Source organism: Idiotropiscis lumnitzeri, chromosome 8 (assembly GCF_059441095.1).
Source record: "Idiotropiscis lumnitzeri isolate Australia: NSW breed Sydney's pygmy pipehorse chromosome 8, RoL_Ilum_1.0, whole genome shotgun sequence".
Lineage (NCBI taxonomy): Eukaryota > Metazoa > Chordata > Actinopteri > Syngnathiformes > Syngnathidae > Idiotropiscis > Idiotropiscis lumnitzeri.
Genome location: NC_142398.1, coordinates 21195219 through 21213346, shown reverse-complemented (window position 1 = coordinate 21213346; position 18128 = coordinate 21195219). Strand labels below are relative to the sequence as shown.

Below are 18128 nucleotides of genomic sequence, written 5' to 3'. Positions count from 1 at the left end.
CTGCCGCCTCATTCCCAGCAAATGCCAGCCACAGAACAGTAAATGTGGATAGAGCAGCCAATTAATAAAGACAGAGAGAACGTAATTGGGTCATTCATTAACAGTGGCACCCATAAATATGAATTTTTAGCCAGATGATACAAATAAAGTCCAACCTGCTATTTTGCATAATTGGCTATGAAACTTCATTCCGGGCTTGGTGAGTATTTTACTTTTGAGTGCAGCGGGCTGAAGCATTGCCTCCAAAGCTTCTCGGTGTTTCAAACGTTAACGCAACAGATTACCGAAGCGCCGACGCCAAGCTAACAGAGAGTGGAAGTTGACGGCTGCGAATCAATTGTGTCGCTGTAGGTGAGATGCGCGGCCGTCTTTGCTCTCGGTACGTTTGTGGGAAACTCTGCCGAGAGGACGGACCACTCCACCACCATCGACCACAACGTGGTCATGATGCTGGCTCAGCTCATCAACGACGGCAGCCCGGTCGTCCGCAAGGTCGCTCGACACACGCACACACAATCCTCATTGCGTCTGACTTCATATTTATATTGAAATAGATTTCAAATGGATTTATTTAACCTTGAAATGTTATAGTACCGTATATTGAAATCCGGCGAGATGATGACTTATACTTCAATTTTCTATTTATTTAAGAAACATAATAGAGAACTCCGGGGGTTTGGAAATGTGTTATAGCTTGAAAGATTCTCTAAATTAATCAAAGAGTGTGCCGTGTTCCCCAACCACTGGTCCGACGGTCACTTGGTACCGGGCCGCACAGAGACAAACGCGACATTTGAAAGTTCTCTGCTCCTGCGTCTGCCGTTGCTTTTACCGCTATTGTGACGTTTTGTCAGCTTCGGTGACGTGTTGGTCGCATGAGTGCAACCTAACCTGAGCATCCAGACTTAAGTCGCATTAAAGGGGAAGTCAACCCCCCAAAATATTTGCAATTCCATGTTCGATGTGCCTTCACTTGTCCAAGCATGGTATTTTGATTAATATTGCCTTGATGGAATATGAGTTCAGCGGCCCATCTCAGGGAGCGGCCATTTTATCAATTTCGTCGACTGAAGATGACATCGCAGTTGCTCAGGTCACGACCAATCGTAAAACTGAGCCATGATTGGTCGTCATCTGAGACCTGAGTCACTGTGATGTCATTTTGTTCAGAGATGTACAAAAATGTTGCTGCTTTATTCATATTCCACAAAAGCAATGGCGTGTTTCCGCAAGTGTAGCCAGAACATGTTGTTGTTGTTGAGAAATATTTGGGGTTGAAAACATACAGAATCCGTTTGAAGAGGCTTCGGTCGGATTGGGAACATCTAAATTGCGCTGTTGTTATTGACGTAGGGTGAAGCTCTGCACTTTGTGTCCGATGAAGTTAGTTTGGAAAGTGCTTCGTGAATTGAGTTCATTTGCATTTATCGCCCAAATATTCCACGGTGAAAACTATCAGCGCTACTTTAAAATAGCATGGCCACCATTTTTACAGCGACTATTTACTCTCTTTCTTCATTGCGTCTTAGAAAATCAGGCTCTCGGCGCATTACGTTGTTCTTTGATTGCATCTTGGCTTGAAAATGTTTGTGCCAGACGATAAACATCACTTTCAAGTCTCTGCACGTTTTTAAGATTGTATTTTTGTGTTTGTTTTTGCAGGAGTTGGTGGTGGCATTGAGTCACCTGGTGGTCCAATATGAAAGCAACTTCTGTACCGTTGCGCTTCAGTTCATTGAGGAGGAGAAAAATTATACGGTGCCGTCACCGGCCAACACTTCAGGTACACCCTTCAAGTTCACAACAGAGACTGGCTACATAATGGACCCCCGGTATACTCGCAGATGGGGTTTTTTTTCCTCATTTTTTTTTGTTTTAATATAAATATTTTTGCTTTTTTTTCCATGTTTGCATTTTGGTAGACAACCCCCGTTTTTCATGGAAAGCTTATGCTTTTTTATTTATTTCCTTATTTCAGTACATTTATAATCAGACGCTAATTTCCGCTATTCACGGGCCGACCCGGTCTCTATGCTCCGCAAATATCAGGAGCCCGCCGTATTCCACTTAAGAACCATTCTCATTGGAGCAGACAGTGAGAAAGACTTTTTTTTTTTTTTTGCAATTCTGGGTGTATTTAGTTCTTCATGTTTTTTTTGTATAACATTAAGTGTAAATGAGTGAGATCCAATTCAAGAGCAGTTGTTGTGTCATCAAAATATTGTTTGGAATGTTTGGATTTGTACTGTCATAGGCATGATAACTTTATATGCTTGTAATTGTTGATTGATGCGACGTTGAATTGCGGCGGTTTATGAACCTACTCAAGAATTTACTAAGTTGGTTGTGTTAAATGAATACTTCCTGACAATCATGATAGTATTCAGTATATTTTACATCGACCTGCTTCCACAGGAGCAAAAATTGTCTTTGCGAACATTATTTCTGCTATTTTTTTCCCCTCATTTAGCCACGTTGGAAAATGAAAATATTGGAAACAAAATAGCACAATAATGAACATTGTGTTAAATGAACACCCCTCTAAAAGTCCCAATCGATACGGAGCATTATCTTCATAAAGGCAGAATTTTTCATCTCATGTCTGGTTAACATCGATTTACAGGCAGCGGAGATGTGCCGGTGCTCTTGTTTCCGTGGCATTCTTTACATTTTCTGTATCGGCCAGTGGAGTTGAAGACGAGTGCGCAAAATAGCCAACCTGAAAGCAGATGACCTGCGATGACCGTCATCACTCACGTTAATAGTCGTCTTCTACGAGGCAGCTGTGGAGGAGGAATATCTTTTGAACGTTATACTTGTTTTTTAGGGAACGAAAGGCATTTACCGTGACATAACATTTCAATGCATCTTTAATTCTTCACAACGTCCGGCAACTTGACTGACCTTGGCGAAAGAAGATGTTTTCTCATGTCGTTTATCTTCACCTTTAACGTTTGGGTTAGAGCATAGGTGTCAAATTCTGGCCCGCGGGCCAAACTTGGCCCGCAGTGTCATTATATTTGGCCCGCTCGGCTATACCAAAAGACGACTAAAGCATTTTTCATTCTGTATGATAATAGTAACTGCAGAATTGTCCCTAGCTTATATTCACACTATGAGGAAATGCATTTATTTATTGCCGTGTATTTCCTTCTAGAGCCTGGTAACTTGACTCCAGTGAGGGACAGTCCAGCCATCCCACGTCTCCGATCTGTCAACTCCTACACCAACATTCGTGCAGTCACCACTGCCCGTAACCTGAACAAAAGCCTGCAGAACCTCAACCTCAATGAAGAAGGTAGGAGTGACAGATTGCTCACAGAAGAAGAAAAAAAATAAAACTTCAGAGATTGAAAGAGCGACGGCCGTTGATGGAGGCTTTTAAATTCATTTTATTAGCAAAAGAAAGATTAACAAGATTACGTAGTCAAGTCACTAAAACAAATGAATCCAGAGATTAATTTATTTTTAGCCATCTCCGTGGCGGCCATTTTGTAACTTCTGTGAACTGAAAATGACATCACAGTTGCTCAGGTAACGGCCAATCACGGCTCACCTGTTTTCTGAAGCTGAGAAAATAAATCAGAGTTGCATAAAAATAAATAGTATTAAAATGAGTAAAAGCAAGTAAATACATATTTAAAATCTTTAAAAAAAAGGGAAAAAAAGTTCATCGATTAATATTATTTAAAAGCGAGATTAAAAAGGTGGGCCATGAGTGTAGCTTGAAAAACAATCTCATCTCTAAATCCCAAAATGTCCATCTGTGAACAATTGTGAATAATGTCTCCACTTCTTCCAGGTGGCCCGGCCGCTTTTTCCCCGGGAAACCTGAGCACCAGTAGCAGCGCCAGCAGCACCCTGGGAAGCCCCGACAACGACGAGTACATTCTCTCCTTCGAGACCATTGACAAGATGCGACGGGTGTCGTCTTATTCTTCGCTCAATTCCCTCATAGGTAACAACTTTGCCCCTCGCCAGTCACGGAACATGACAAGTTTGCAACTTATTGTGCTGAAACGCTTTCTTAATGACCATCCCCCCCTCTTCGAATGCAGGAGAATTAATGTTGATTATTTGCATAGAAGCGCACGAAAGAAATTTAGAAATGCTCACCGCTTTATTCTTGGTGAACACAAAATGTGTTTAAATGCCTCAAGCACTGTTGGGTAATGAGAGAAATGGAATTAACGTCGTCAATCTTTTGCTATGGATTCTACACATATTTTATTAAGAAGCCCTTGGGTTACTGGGCCGACGCACCGGGTCGCTCGTGAAATCGCTGCAACACTTCACACACCGAGGGAGGATCTCCCCTTCCGAGAAAAGAATGAGCGTTGAAACGGTTTGCTGCTGTGAAAAGGACACGGAAGCAGAGGACAAAACGGGATCGACCCTGTGAGCCACCTGAGGCTTTTAAAGTGCTTTTCCAGGTAGCGCGGGAAGTCAAAGCAACACTCTTCCTCACGCGAAAGACTGTTACTCTTCCGGATTCGGCTCAGCCTCCTTTTGTTGCCGATATGCTAAACTTGAAGGAAATCGATCACTTTCCCGGTCTTATGAGGTACGTGCCACGGAGGAGGCGGGATGCCTGGCCCCTCCCCCCAAAAAAATAAAAAAGAAAGAAATTCAGGATCACAGGCCAGAGTTGTACAAATAACATCTCACTTAGTCCCGACACTTGTAAAGAAAAGTGATCAAATTCAAATAAACGATAACGATGAGCACTTAAGATTTTCATCACAGCAGAAAATACGTTGAATTTTTTTTTTTTATTCAGCGACATATATTGTCATTGTTGAACATTGCAAAGCAAGCTTTAAATATATAGAGCCACCGAAAGAGCCCTGTGTATTATACTGTGGCCGTTTAAAACAAATTGAACCCATAAATGCTGGAGCTGCAAGAAAACAAGCCGGATAACAAAAGTCTGTAGGAGTCGGAGCAAAGTTTCAGTCGTGATTTATTGATTTCGTTTTCCAGCGTTGGCTGTTTTTGTTTTTTTTGTTTTTTTTTCTCCTTTGCCTGCTTGCTATCATTTGCCTCGACAAAATATTGCGGGCCTATAAATGTATTCATAGCGGTGCTATTGTTGAACTTCATGTTAATCTTGCAACCTTTGCCAAGTAGCCACAAGTAGCAAATTCAAAGGTTGCCGAGAAATCATAAACGCATACACTATATTCCATAATCCCATAAAATCAAGAAAGATTTTTCATCTGGCAGCCATAAATGTCAGTCGCTAAAGTCTAACATCAGGCGAGCATGCTGAGCACTGCGACAGCGAACGCCAAAAAATGTCAAGTCAGTTGTGGAGGCTTAGGTCATTATGTTTCTCCTTGAGAAAAAAAATCAATCAATCAATCAATATCTCGGAGAAAACAGCCACCCCGCCTATGTCGGACATTTTCTGAGGTGACGGCATTTCCGTTGACACTTCACCTGCGACTCGCCTCGTTGTGTTGAAGATGCTCCTCCATCGAAAGCGCAACATAGATGTGATTTCGAGCCGCTGTCAAGTCCGCCATGTCTCACAGATGAATTGATTTCTGCTTTCAGATGTTCTGATCTTTTTTTTTTTTTTTTTTTATGCGCCAAGCAAGCACCCAAAATTGCTTTGCAAGTATTTTATGTCCCATATGTCAGACATGGCGAGGCTATTAAAAAAAAAAAAGCCACGCTGTGGTTGATTGAGCCAAAAGTTAATATCTTTACAACAGAACACTTCAGGCTGAGACGATGAATAATATTCACCCTCGTGTGGACTTGAGATGCCCACCGTACTTGAAATTTGTGAGCACCTGGAACATGACATGGCTTTTAAATATTGTACTTAATATTAATCAAGTGGCATGTTTTGGCGGTGACAAGCGCCCTCTGCAATTTGAGTCCCATTTTTTTTTTTTTTTTCCTGAGCAATTTCCTCTTCAAATTATCACTTTAATTTTTCGTCTTTGGCTTTTTTTTTTTTTTTTTTTGCAACTGCTTCCCTCTTCCATATCGAATCCCAAAACTGTACTGTGGCACTTCATCACCATCTCCTTTGTTGCCATCTTCTCCCCGAACTGTCTCACGAAAATAAGTGAGATTCAAGTCCAAAAATTCACTCGGGAGTTGCGGAATATGAGGGCCTCGTTGCAGTTTTGTTTACAAGGTGAAAGGGACGTAGGTTTTAGAAAGGGAGCTACTTCCGAGATCTTTGCCCGCTTTGTTGGGTGGATGAAAGGAAAACACAAATTGAGAAGAAAAACCTGGCAACAAATTAGGATTTGATTCGGTTTGATCGCAGCGCCTCCGCGAGGAAACCGCGTTACGCTGACAGAAAGAGATTTAGCGGTGGATAAAATGGTTTGCAAAGTGCGTCTGCAGTTGGCGCGACTTGCTAGAGTAGGAAAAAGTCCGATGAGATTGTTGCTGACACGGGGAGAAAGAAATCAACAGACACTGGTAAACTTCCTCAAGTGAAAGTAACAGTAGAAACGGAAACATGAGCTGTCAAGAACTTTCAGGGAAATGTTAAAACGAAAGACGACAGGCGATCGGGACTGGTTGAGAAAGAAAAGAAAAACAATACGATACTATACAACTTAATATTTCTAGCGCATTTCACAACAGCTGGAGCTGTAACAAAAGCACGTTCCATATGGTGTCATATAAATTCGCCGTAAATTAGAACACAAATTAAAAGAACAGCAGAATAGCGACGGTCTCATGTTGAGTCGAAAAGCCAAAGAATCACGATGTGCTCCTTCTTCCGAGCTCCAGTTCGAAGACGAGCAGCAGTATTTTGGACCAACTGGAGGCACTTGATGGAGGATTTTCTAACTCCAAAATGAAATGCGTGACAGCCACGGAGGCATGGATGACTGTTTCTAAATGCTGCTGAGAAAGAAAAAGCGCTTCACCCTGATTTGCCGATCCAATTTCAAATCCAAGTTTGAGCCTGTTGACTTTAGATGAGATGCCAGGGGGCCGAGTTCAACATTTGTATTCCCAATTACAAATGTTGTCACGGCAATGAATCCTCAGTGGGATGAGAAGGGTGCTGCCTTGTTGTGTGAGCGCGCGTGTATTCGTGTTTTGATTAATCGTGTACATTAGCGAACACCGGAGGTCATTTTTGCCTCTGCCACCTCAACACATTCAATAACTCCATCACGAGAAAATGAGTGCGGCGTGCAGCATGATTGGTAATGACGTGACTGTTAGCTGCGGCGCTAATGAACTTGAACACAAGTCATGTGAGGTCACACTCAAGTGAATCCGTGTGCGTGATCTATTGTTGTGTATTTTAAAAGCGCCACATGAGTTTGTGAAATATTTCCATGTGTCGGACTCAGTCATCCTTCCGTTTGCTCTTTTTCATTTCTAGGCGTGTCCTTTAACAGTGTTTACACTCAAATCTGGAGAGTGCTTCTTCACTTGGCTGCAGACCCTTTTCCTGAAGTGTCTGACTTGGCAATGAAGGTCCTCAACTGCATCGCATACAAGGTGTGTTGTGTTTATGGGAGTTTTTATTGGTGCCCAGTGTACACACAGAAAGTCATTCAAGTCCTGTTATGTACCAGTGTACGGCGCCCGGGAACATTGTTAAACTTTACTTTCTGCAATGCACACTCCTTGTTCAGTAAAGGAAGTGGGGTTGTTTGTGTGTTTTTTCTGGGGGGGGGTCGGGGGGTTGAATATTTTGGTCGGAGCCCCCAGTATATTAAAGGTTATATTGGGGCTGTGCAATTAATCAAAATTCAAATACGATTCAGATTTTTACACTGAACGTAGGGCTGGGCGATAAACCGAAAATTTACCGTTACCGAAATTTATTAGAATGACCGACATCATTTTGCCCATGTCGGTAAATTCGGTGTCTAAAAAAAAAAAAGAAAAAGAAGTCTTTTCTGTCTGCGGCGATGCTCATGCCCCTTTAAGACGGCTCCAGCGCGTGTAGTCACGTGACTCCTCCCTTCTGAACAAGAATGTAAACAAGACGCGTTCCTAGCTGGCGATTCAAATCCTGAAGCGGCTGACACGGCTGCGGACGAAGTAACGTTAGTTGAAATTGTTCCTGTCGCGCTTGTCCCGAAAATAAAGTGGACATCTGTCGTTTGGAAATGTTTTGGGTTCCATAAAGACGATGTTTGAGCAAAAGAACATGAACTACAAAGTGCATCGTAAGCACCGGAAACAGCGCGTCCAACCTTTTCTTTTTCACCACCCACAACACAACCATGCTGTTGACTTGGAGCTTGTGCTAAAAGTTCAAAGTGAGGAGCAAGTTTGGACAAGTGACAACAGCCCATAACGGAGGCGACACCATACGAGAGAACGTCTCAGAGGTGGATGCGATAGCCGAGCACATAGCTAAAGATAGAGCTCCTCTTGTTACAATGGAGCGGACAGGATTTAAACGCCTCATGAAAGTAGCCGACAAGAGGTACGAAAATATTTGCCGCAAACAGCACTTCCGATATGGACAACATCGGGACGGGAGCGGAGACATGTCAAGCATTTTGCATCCACATCCGACTTGTGGTCTTGTTGCAATATGGATCCCTGTTTGCGCCTGAATGTGCATTACATAGACGGCAAGTGGCGATTGCGCACCAGGGTAATCGAGACTGCACATTTTCCTGATGAAGCACATGCGTTTATTTGGCATTGGCATTCCATTGACATTTTTTTCCCCATTCTATTTAGCATTTTGTTTACAGGCGACTAGCGCCTTTGCACATGGCATTATTTAGATTTTGTGAGAGGTAGCCTTTTTCTCCTGTTCTTTGTGACATTGTTCAAGTCACGCAAAGCAAGCTAGTTTGAATGTTTATTCAAATGATTTTTGTACTTCTATTTTTCATTGAAAGTAATGCGTACCAGTTGGTCAATAAAAAAAGCAGTTAATATGCATTTCCTGCATTTATTTTGATTTTGGTCCTCAGGGGGAATTTATCGCGCATTTATCGTTATCGAGGTAAAACTGCCTAATTTATCGCAATATTGATTTTAGGTCATATCGCCCAGCCCTAACTGAACGATTACAAAATTGGCATAATTGTTAAAAAATGAGGTGAGTGGACTTCCTAATTTGGGCGTTGAATTGGAATTTATTTAGATGTTTCAACAGTTCTATGGCAATTTATACGTGCATAGTAAGTAAACACCAATGCACTTTTTCTTTGTACTAGGAAACCTTTTTTTTTATTTCAATATGAAATAAATTTCAATTGTCTTAATATTGTTACCATTTATATTTTGTTTAGTTTTTTTTACACCCCCCAAAAATTTATTACAAATGATTTTTTGCTGGTGTGGAAATTGTTTCTTTTCATGAATCGTTCATCAGAGGCTGTCGGGTGTCACGCAAAGTCATACGAATTGAAATACTGTCTCACTGATAAAAACATTTTTTTTTTGTTTCTTGTTTCTTTCCTCTTTTATAATCCACTGCTTGACTCACAAACATATTTAAAATAGCATTTTCCACAAATGTTAAGTGTATCAGCATCTTTTACCTCCTTTTTTTCCCAACATGGTTTTTCAGAAAAAAAAACTTGTGGCACACATGTGCCCCCCCCCCCCCTCCCCACTGGCATTTTGTGTCTGCAAAAAGACCATTCCTTTTGTGAAAATGCAGTTACGAGCCAATGAGTCCCCCCGGCTTGGCATAACAGAGCAGCTGAAAGAGTTTGTCGAAACCGAAGGAGCCATGCGTTACTTGACATGTCTTGCCGTCTCGCTGCTTGCCGCTCAAGTTCCTCATTATTATTGCAGCAGTGACCTCGCCAAAGATTACGTCATTACGACATTCATCCAAGTTCACAAGAGTTAGCATAGCCTTTTAGGTGGGCTTGAACTTTATTGATTTCTGGCGAAGAGAACAAGGTCAGCAGTCAATTAGAATTTACTTGCTTCCAAATGATGAAAGCTTTAAATCCTTTTTTAATAGCTTAGTTGTTCGGCGCTATTGCATTTGGGTAAAAGCTTTGGCTTTTTTTTTTCGTTTTTTTCTTCTTTTTTTTTTTAAATCCTGGTCTTTTCAGATCTGATTGGTATTTTTTATTATTCTTTGTCGAGTTTAACCTGTGTTGTTTCGTAGAAGAATATATTCCATTTTTGATACATTTCACATGAAAGAATCCCAAGTTGAAAAGATGTCTGAGATTTTCTCTCTTTCATAGAAATAGCTGCGCGCACACACGCACTCACACACACACACACACACACTTTGTTTACTTTGTACATGGCAAGGGAATGAATGATCATAGTCGTGAGAGGAGGAGATAATGACTTTTGGGCCTTGAGTTCTTTCTGAATGCAGCAGAAATCATCTTATTCAGTTCATGTCACTTTTCCTCACCAATATGTCTGGTCCTGTCTAGACCTGCTTCGTTAAAAGCACCTTCAATAACCGACTCAGAATCTTGCCATACTTTTTGATGTATCATTAGCTTTTGTATTGGCGCTTTTGTTATAATAATCTGAAATGTGCGCACAAATGTGTTTGCTCAGTTTAATCACATTCTCTCCAACTAATGAGAGAGGAAGTGCGAAGACGCAGGTTGAAAGGGCGAAGCGAAGCCATCACAATGAGCATCTGTTCAAAATGATTCCCCCCTCCAATGCCCCCCTCCCATTTCCTGCTAATGAGGTAATTCCTTCACATCCCCTTTCCCATCCACCCGTTCGCCAACAAAGCTTACAGCCTTCGCATTACCACGTTTGGCCGATCAACAGCTATTGATAATTCATGAACATGCTTCATAAAGTGATGAGACGGTAACATTTATACCAACATGAGTAAGTTCTCTTGACTTAACAAAAAAAAAAAAGAAAGAAAATGTCATGTAATTTCAGTGGCGTGTATTTCACCCGTAGGCCTTCGGTGAAGTCCGACTTTGTCCGACATGAATAAGTACCCCTCATAGCGCCATCATTTATGACACCACGGCTGGAGAAATAATGAACAGAAAGACACTTAAGCACGACTGAGCGAGTGTTGGACGACCTAACTTCTCTTGAAAATGGCCTGCAATTAAATTCCCTCCTTCGGCCATTTGTGTGTTCAAACGTTCGCACCTTTGACGTGAGGCCTGCGTGAAGGTTTACTGTCACTAACTTGTGATCTGATTGGCTATCGCAACTGCCTATCAACTCTAAGAGGCCGTTCACTCACACAGCACACACACGCCCGCACGGTTTATTCTGAAGACCTTGGACGAATATGACATGCCACTGGTATGATGAAATCTGCCTGGCAACACAAGCTAGCTGAATTGTCATTGGATAAAATTATACATATATATACATATATATATATATATATATATATATAATATTGATGGCTGCGTCTGTGTTTATTTTGTTTAGTCATCAAATGGGCCCAAAAGCATCTCTCAGTGGGGTTTCGAAAACTTTCTTAGGACGCTTTTGTGCCGTGCATAGTTTCCATCTCAACTTGCCTTCAGCACACCTGGTCCCATTAATCTGTATTTGTATGTCCCTCTCTATGTCGAGTCAGAGAGATGTTTTACATCAGTGTCAGAAGCAGTTTCCATAATGAGACTGTTGACTGGCCCTACTGCTGTTTGCTCCCATTTACAATTACTCCATAATGGAACGCTAACCTTGGCAATTGACATGTTTTTCTGGCTGAGAAAAGCAGTATGTACCTCTTTCTCCCTTTAGACAAACAAAATAAGGCTGCGGCAATTTTCCAATTAACATAGAAATCAAATTAACGGCCATGCCTGCTCGTCTAATGTGTTTGCTGGAGTTGAATAAACTCACCCAGCACCGTTTTCTTTCCATCTCTGCCGTTCATCAGGAACGCTTTGCTTCCAACATCTTTATTAGGTTTCCGCCTCCCTCGTGTACCGCCATAAGGATGAGCTTATATTACCTGCTCCTTTTAATGAGATACAGTTCTTGAAAGTTGGACAAACTTTGATGTTGCCCTTTCATCCGCTGATTATATTGACAAGTGGGATGCACTTTATCCATACTGAATCTGTCATTTTGAGCCGTCCAGGCTGATCACAAATACAGTTGTGCCTTTGAAACACCTTATCCTCTTTTGGCCATGTTTTTCTTGTGATGCCCCACCAATACAATTTGAATTCAATTAAAACACAATTTTATCATTAAAGCTGATGTGGTGAACAGATAATTGAATCCTAACAAGGTTTTTGAGTAAACAAAAATGAACAAAAAAAGCAAAATCTATAATTGAAAAAATATTTTTGTTGAATTTTCACTTCACTTTTCTGACCATAATCTTTTTTTTTTTAAATCTGAACACATATAAAACACTTTTTTTTAAACTAAAACAAATTATTCAAAAAACTAAAACAAATTATTAAAAAAAACAAAACTAATAAAAACAAACAAACACGACCTGATAACTAATTAAAACTAATTTAGAAAAAAAAAAAAAACTCAAAACGAATCAAAAACTAGAATTAGAATTCCCAAACTCTAACTAATAACCCTGTTACTAACACCAACAAACTCATTAAATTATTTCCAAGCGCACTCGTCCCCGGTGGCAGATTGGCCATCTCCCGAAGGTTGCATATTCATCCGTCATTTCCCCATGACCATGCTGAGGTAACCTTCATCACGATACCGAACCTCCGGCTGCTTTTGGGACACGAAATGTTTTAGCCTCCACCAGCCACAGCATTCCAACTACTTGCCGTCTAATGAGAGCCTGTATCGGAATTTCCGCCTTTGCATCGATGACGTGCTCAAATTTGAGTGATAACATCAGAGCGGTGTTCTCTGAACAATGATTATTTGTCGTGGTGAGTCATTGCACCGCATCGTTCCTTCTACTTTGTTGGTTACCACATTCAGTTCAATGAAAGACTCTAAATATTTCACACGGCTTTCAGTTTGATGCAATGCATTCCTACATTGATTAAACCAGTTCAAACCGAGTCGCCCGTGAGCGTCGCGGCACAGCGCAGTGTTATTGAATATACCTTCCGTATAACACATCTCCAGGTTGCCAGATGGCGTCCCAGTCGCTTGGAACCGATTGAGAGCGGGAACTGTGATGTCATCTCACATTTCAGCCCAAAACGTGCGGATGAGGTGCTGACAGATGCAGAAAAATAAAAATCAAACCACGGGATTACAGTTAATGTTGTGATGTGGCGCATAACATTGCCAAACGCGGATAACCCCCCTTCGTCACGTAGTCAACTTAACCGATAATTATTATCACATTATCATCAGGAGCTAATGCTGGTAAACGTTGCAGCTCTGCTTAGCTTTTGGATTTGTCATGTTAGTGCTTTGGATGTATCGGTAAAGCGGTTCTTTTGCTCTGGAAATTTTGGCCAAAATCATCTGGTCACGTTTTATTTATTTATTTATTTTTGTCCTTGTAGTGGTATAGCTAGCTGTAAAGCTCTGGATGTCCACTGACATCAGCGATAATTTTCTCCTCCATTCTTCTATTTCTCTCTCCAAGTGTACTTGCCTTTTTTCTCCACAGGCAATGATGAACGCTCGCCCTCAGAGGATTCTGGACTCCGGGTCTCTCACCCAATCAGCTCCCGCCAGCCCCACCAGCAAAGGCACGCATATTCATCAGGCGGGGTGAGGAACACTGCGTGAACGCAAACACAAACGCATGAACGACAATCCGATGACGGCCAAAACGGAAACCTCTATCGTCATCTTGACTTTACTCTCCGTCTCCCCCTAGTGGCTCCCCACCCATGCCCAGCACCAGCAGCTCAAGTTTGACCAACGAGGTGCCCAAACCCCCCACTAGAGATCAACCTGCCGCACGCCCCCCTTACACGCCCACACTCGGAGGACAGGCGCCCCATTCCCACCAGTTCCCCCGCACTCGTAAAATGTTTGACAAGGGACCTGAGCAGGTCGGCGAGTCCTCTTTTTTTTTTTGTGTGTGTGTTTGAGACTTTGCATGACATGCTAATACGGTTTTCACTTTGTTTGTTTGTTCAGGCCGCTGAGGATGGAGACGAGCCGTGTGGTCACAGAAACTACATCAGCGGCGCCCTGCAAACGGGTCTGTGTGATTGGAGTGCCAAATACTTTGCTCAGCCAGTCACAAAGGTATTGCCAACACTTTCTCCTTGCTCATATCTTTTTGTTGCATTTTTGCCTGAACAAATTCGAATCCTTTTATGTCTGTATTAGTGATAAACCGATTATTAGTTGTCATGGAGGCCGATAAACGATATTTGAAGCCGATATTCATTTGTTGAGAAAAGGCAGTAAAATGATGTCAAAATTTGGAAAACTAAAAACTCCAAAACTTGTCTTCGTTTAAATGCCTTTAAGCACGTTTTTTTAAACAACTTTAGTGATTCACAACATGTTAAAGCTTTTGTTTTAGACCTTAAAAAATAGACAACTTAGTTTTAAAATCTCCCAGGATCAGCCTGTGACTCGAGGTGGAAAAAGCAAACAGGCAGCTTAAGATTGGCTGCAACCCACTGCACAAGGAACCAATCAGATTGCGCAGTGGGCGGGCCAATCTGCTTCTGCCGGCAGGGTCACCAGCACAGCAGCGAGAGAGTGCTGCAGTGAGCCGAAATAAACCAGCTTTTAAATTATCAGCCTTGAAAGTTAAAAAAAAAAAAAAAATCATCGGCAAAATGCCAAATATCGGCCGGCCCCGATATCGGCCCGGTCTATCACTAGTCTGTACAAACTCCAGGTTGTAGCAAATGGTTTTCTTTTTATAAATATTCCACTTGTTTGCCACCAAAGTCCAAGCATGACAGATGATCAGTATTCAATTATTAACGTGCATTCGTCATGTATTTAGCCATTGTATCAGAGGAGACCGAGCCACCTATTGACATGAGCTCTCTTATTAAATTCCTTTAAAAGATAATTCTGGTAAGTTCTCCCGAAGACAAGAGCGTAGGGAGCAGTCGCAGTGTGAGAAAGTGCCCGTTGGTTGTACACGATGGCTTTGCTGAATAATTGAACTCCTCCACTTCCAGAACTTAATATCCTCCCGAGAGAAATTAAAGATTAAAGGAATGCTTTACCATGCACAGCAGCTGTGACGTTTGTCATATAATATTGAGCTTCTGTCGGTTGTAATGTCCTCAATACACCGTTCACTCTTGGCAAAATAAACGTCCGCGTGGAAGGAATGATTGGAGTTGATCAATAGCGATAAAAGGAAGACAGAGAGAGAGTAGTCGTGTACATGTGAAAGGTCGTGTTCATGAAGCTCATACGGCCTTGAAAAGTGTCATTCAATGAAAGGAGAAAAGAAATGCAGTCTAATCAAAAAAAAAAAAAAGTTGGCAAGTGAGCATCAAAGGTTAAGTTGGCCGTCAATTCCGCAAATGTCTGACCATAATTTTCGCCGCCGGCCACAATGGCTGTCAAACAATATCACGTTAACCGATACAAATTGTTATCTAAAATATCATTTGCGTATTCGTTCATCTTTGATCATCATCACGTCTCACTTCAGCCAATGGCTGTGCTCGCTCGCTCGTCTCGACGCTCCGCTTCGCGCATAACTCATCGTGGAAAGAGCAAAACAAAGTTCCAATGTGGCCAAGATTTTTTTTTTTTTATTGCTGCAATATTTTAAGCATTGACACAAACAGAAGAGACGCCCGCACGATTGTATCTGAAGGCCTCGGACAAATAGCGCATGCTACTGCTATTATGAAATCTGCCTGGCAACACGAGCTTGCTGAATTCTGATTGGATAAAAACTCCAACCTAAAAATTAAACACTAGGATATAATATGACATCAATGTATAATCACAATTTCTCGATTATGTTAGGCCAGCAGAGAGGTCCTTGGAGGCCTTGACCGCCCACCAGCAGCAACTTTTTGGGTTTTATTGATCGGCTGGCGCTTGCCAAATTAGGCCACAAAATTGGGACCCGGCCGGCCACTTTGGCCTTTTAAAATAAAAGTCGTAACCTCGAGATATTGATGAATGTTGACGGTGCAGGTGGAGGAAGTCAACTCAATCTAATGCGCACTGCAGTGGAGGAAGTCACACGTCTGAAGTGGCTGCAGCAGATGAGGAAAGCTGACAGATGATTGGACAGGAAAGATGTTGCGTGAAGGCTTGGTAAAACCACTCGCGCAGGAGATTACGCTGCCTCTGCAAAATTTTGAGTGCCGTCGTAAAACGTCTCTCGGTTACGAAATCGCGAATGTGTGCATGAGTACACCTCAAAGTCGGAGCACACTTTATCATACATCTTTATCTTTTATCTTTATATCGCAATCTGAAGCATATCTATGTTTGCTTTAGGCGAGTGCGGGATGCAAGAACATCTCGTTGTCTTCTTCATTCAGTCCGTTGCCTTTTTTTTACGTGTATGGACACAAACGACAGTTACGTAATTACGGTTCCAGACTTTATGATAGAAACTGATTTTTACTAAAGGAGTTTCATTCCACAAAACAACTTAAAGCTGTCACTCTGAAGAGTTGCTTGCATTTGAATGTGCGAGAGCTTGTGTTGGTGCTACGTCTCACTTGCCGCTTGTCTTTGTGTCGCAGATCCCAGAGGAGCACGACTTGCAGAGTCAGGTGAGGATGGAGCGTCAGTGGAGATTTCTAAGAAATGCTCGCGTCAAAAGGCAAAGCAGAAGCATCACGCAAAAAGGTGAGTCGCTCTCTGAAGCGCGCACAAATTACTGTCGACTGCATGTTGCTTTCTTTATGCGCCAATTTTGCTAATCCACTGTTCTGATGAAGGAAATGTTGTTCCGCATCGTCATTAAAAAAAAAAAACTCATAATAAAATGCTTATCTGATTGACGAGGTAATTCAACGGCATTAATGTGCGAATAAAGCATCGCGTTAGATGCGAAATCTCAATTAAAATGTTATTAGGCCATGAAATATCCTTCGATATCAGAAAATATAATAAGGTCTTGAAAGACACGAGATTTATTTTTGTCTCTGTTCGGAAGAACATTCACGTTTGTGAATTTTAAAAAAGTATTCCCAGTGAAGGATCTTGGCGAGAAATGAGAAATGGACGAGTTGATGACAAACGAGCTTCGCAAGCTTTGAGGATAAACAACCGTATGGGAGAAAAATAAAGCTGATATTTCGTGTATCGTCAAGAGTCCAGACTGATCAGAATATTTCAGGGTCCGCGCCGACTGCTTGTTCATTTTAATCACTCACCTTCAAGAGTCCACTTGAGACTCTACGGTATTGCGATGAAAGAAAACATCTGAAAGACGACATTATACAGTGAACTTGCATGCTGTTTGCGGGGGACGGAGAGCCAGCACACGATTAGGGGAAATCCGCTTAGAATTAACGCAGCGGGAAATTCATTGGGATAAACCCTTTTTTTTTTTTTTAATTCTTCAAAAAAACAAACCACGTATAAATATTCCCTATTATATGTATGTATCATATTTGAGTTTTGGCAATTTAATAAATACCATGTCTTGAAATCAACAAATCTTTTTTACATTATTATTTTGGGAAAAATCTGCTTAGCTTAATGCTAACAAATAATGTAAAACACCATTGACATGCTAACACATCCGTTAGCACTCATGATTGTGGTTTTAGAAGAAACTTATTTTTGAATACAAACGTTGGCGCAACACATGTAGACTGTTAATCTCGTCCTACTCGCAGTATATATTCTTTATCCTCTATAAAAAATGTCTAAAATAACAGCATGTCAGTTACTGAGCCACTTTCAGGAGTGAGAGAAGCAGATTATATTGCCTCCTGGTGGCCAAGGAAGGCACAGCAGAGGGAGCAGCACAAAGAATTGGATTGCAGCAATAAATCATGTCAATTCTTCACATTCTATTCTGTTTTTATAACGTACAATATTATCGAGTGCTTTTGATCCTTATTTGAGAAACATAAAATTTTGGGGTGTTTTTGGGAGGAGGGGTGTTGGAATGCAATAATGGCATTTAAATTAATTTCCGAGGGGAAGATCTACACGCGTGGTCACGCACCGATCTAATGTTGTGAATCAACCCGACTCAACCGTTTTTATAAAACACCTGAAAACAACCGCCGCTTGCATGCAAAGTGCTGTACATGGAGCAAAATTAAGTCATAGAACAAGAATAAAACAAATTCACAATAAAGACGGGGAAAAAGCACAAAAAAAAACCT

At 41.5% G+C, this 18128-nt stretch overlaps 1 protein-coding gene across 3 annotated transcripts in view; it reads left to right on the top strand.

Annotated features, from left to right (window-relative positions):
* The window catches only part of rptor (regulatory associated protein of MTOR, complex 1), a 77524-nt gene that overhangs the window by 40643 nt on the left and 18753 nt on the right, over positions 1-18128 (top strand). For all 3 annotated transcript variants that reach the window (XM_088301995.1, XM_088301993.1, XM_088301994.1), the window contains exons 18-26: positions 352-492; positions 1663-1783; positions 3158-3298; positions 3803-3958; positions 7373-7491; positions 13496-13599; positions 13709-13886; positions 13975-14085; positions 16527-16632. In XM_088301995.1, coding sequence (XP_088158121.1) covers positions 352-492; positions 1663-1783; positions 3158-3298; positions 3803-3958; positions 7373-7491; positions 13496-13599; positions 13709-13886; positions 13975-14085; positions 16527-16632 — 1177 coding nt within the window. The remainder of the gene's footprint in view (positions 1-351; positions 493-1662; positions 1784-3157; positions 3299-3802; positions 3959-7372; positions 7492-13495; positions 13600-13708; positions 13887-13974; positions 14086-16526; positions 16633-18128) is intronic.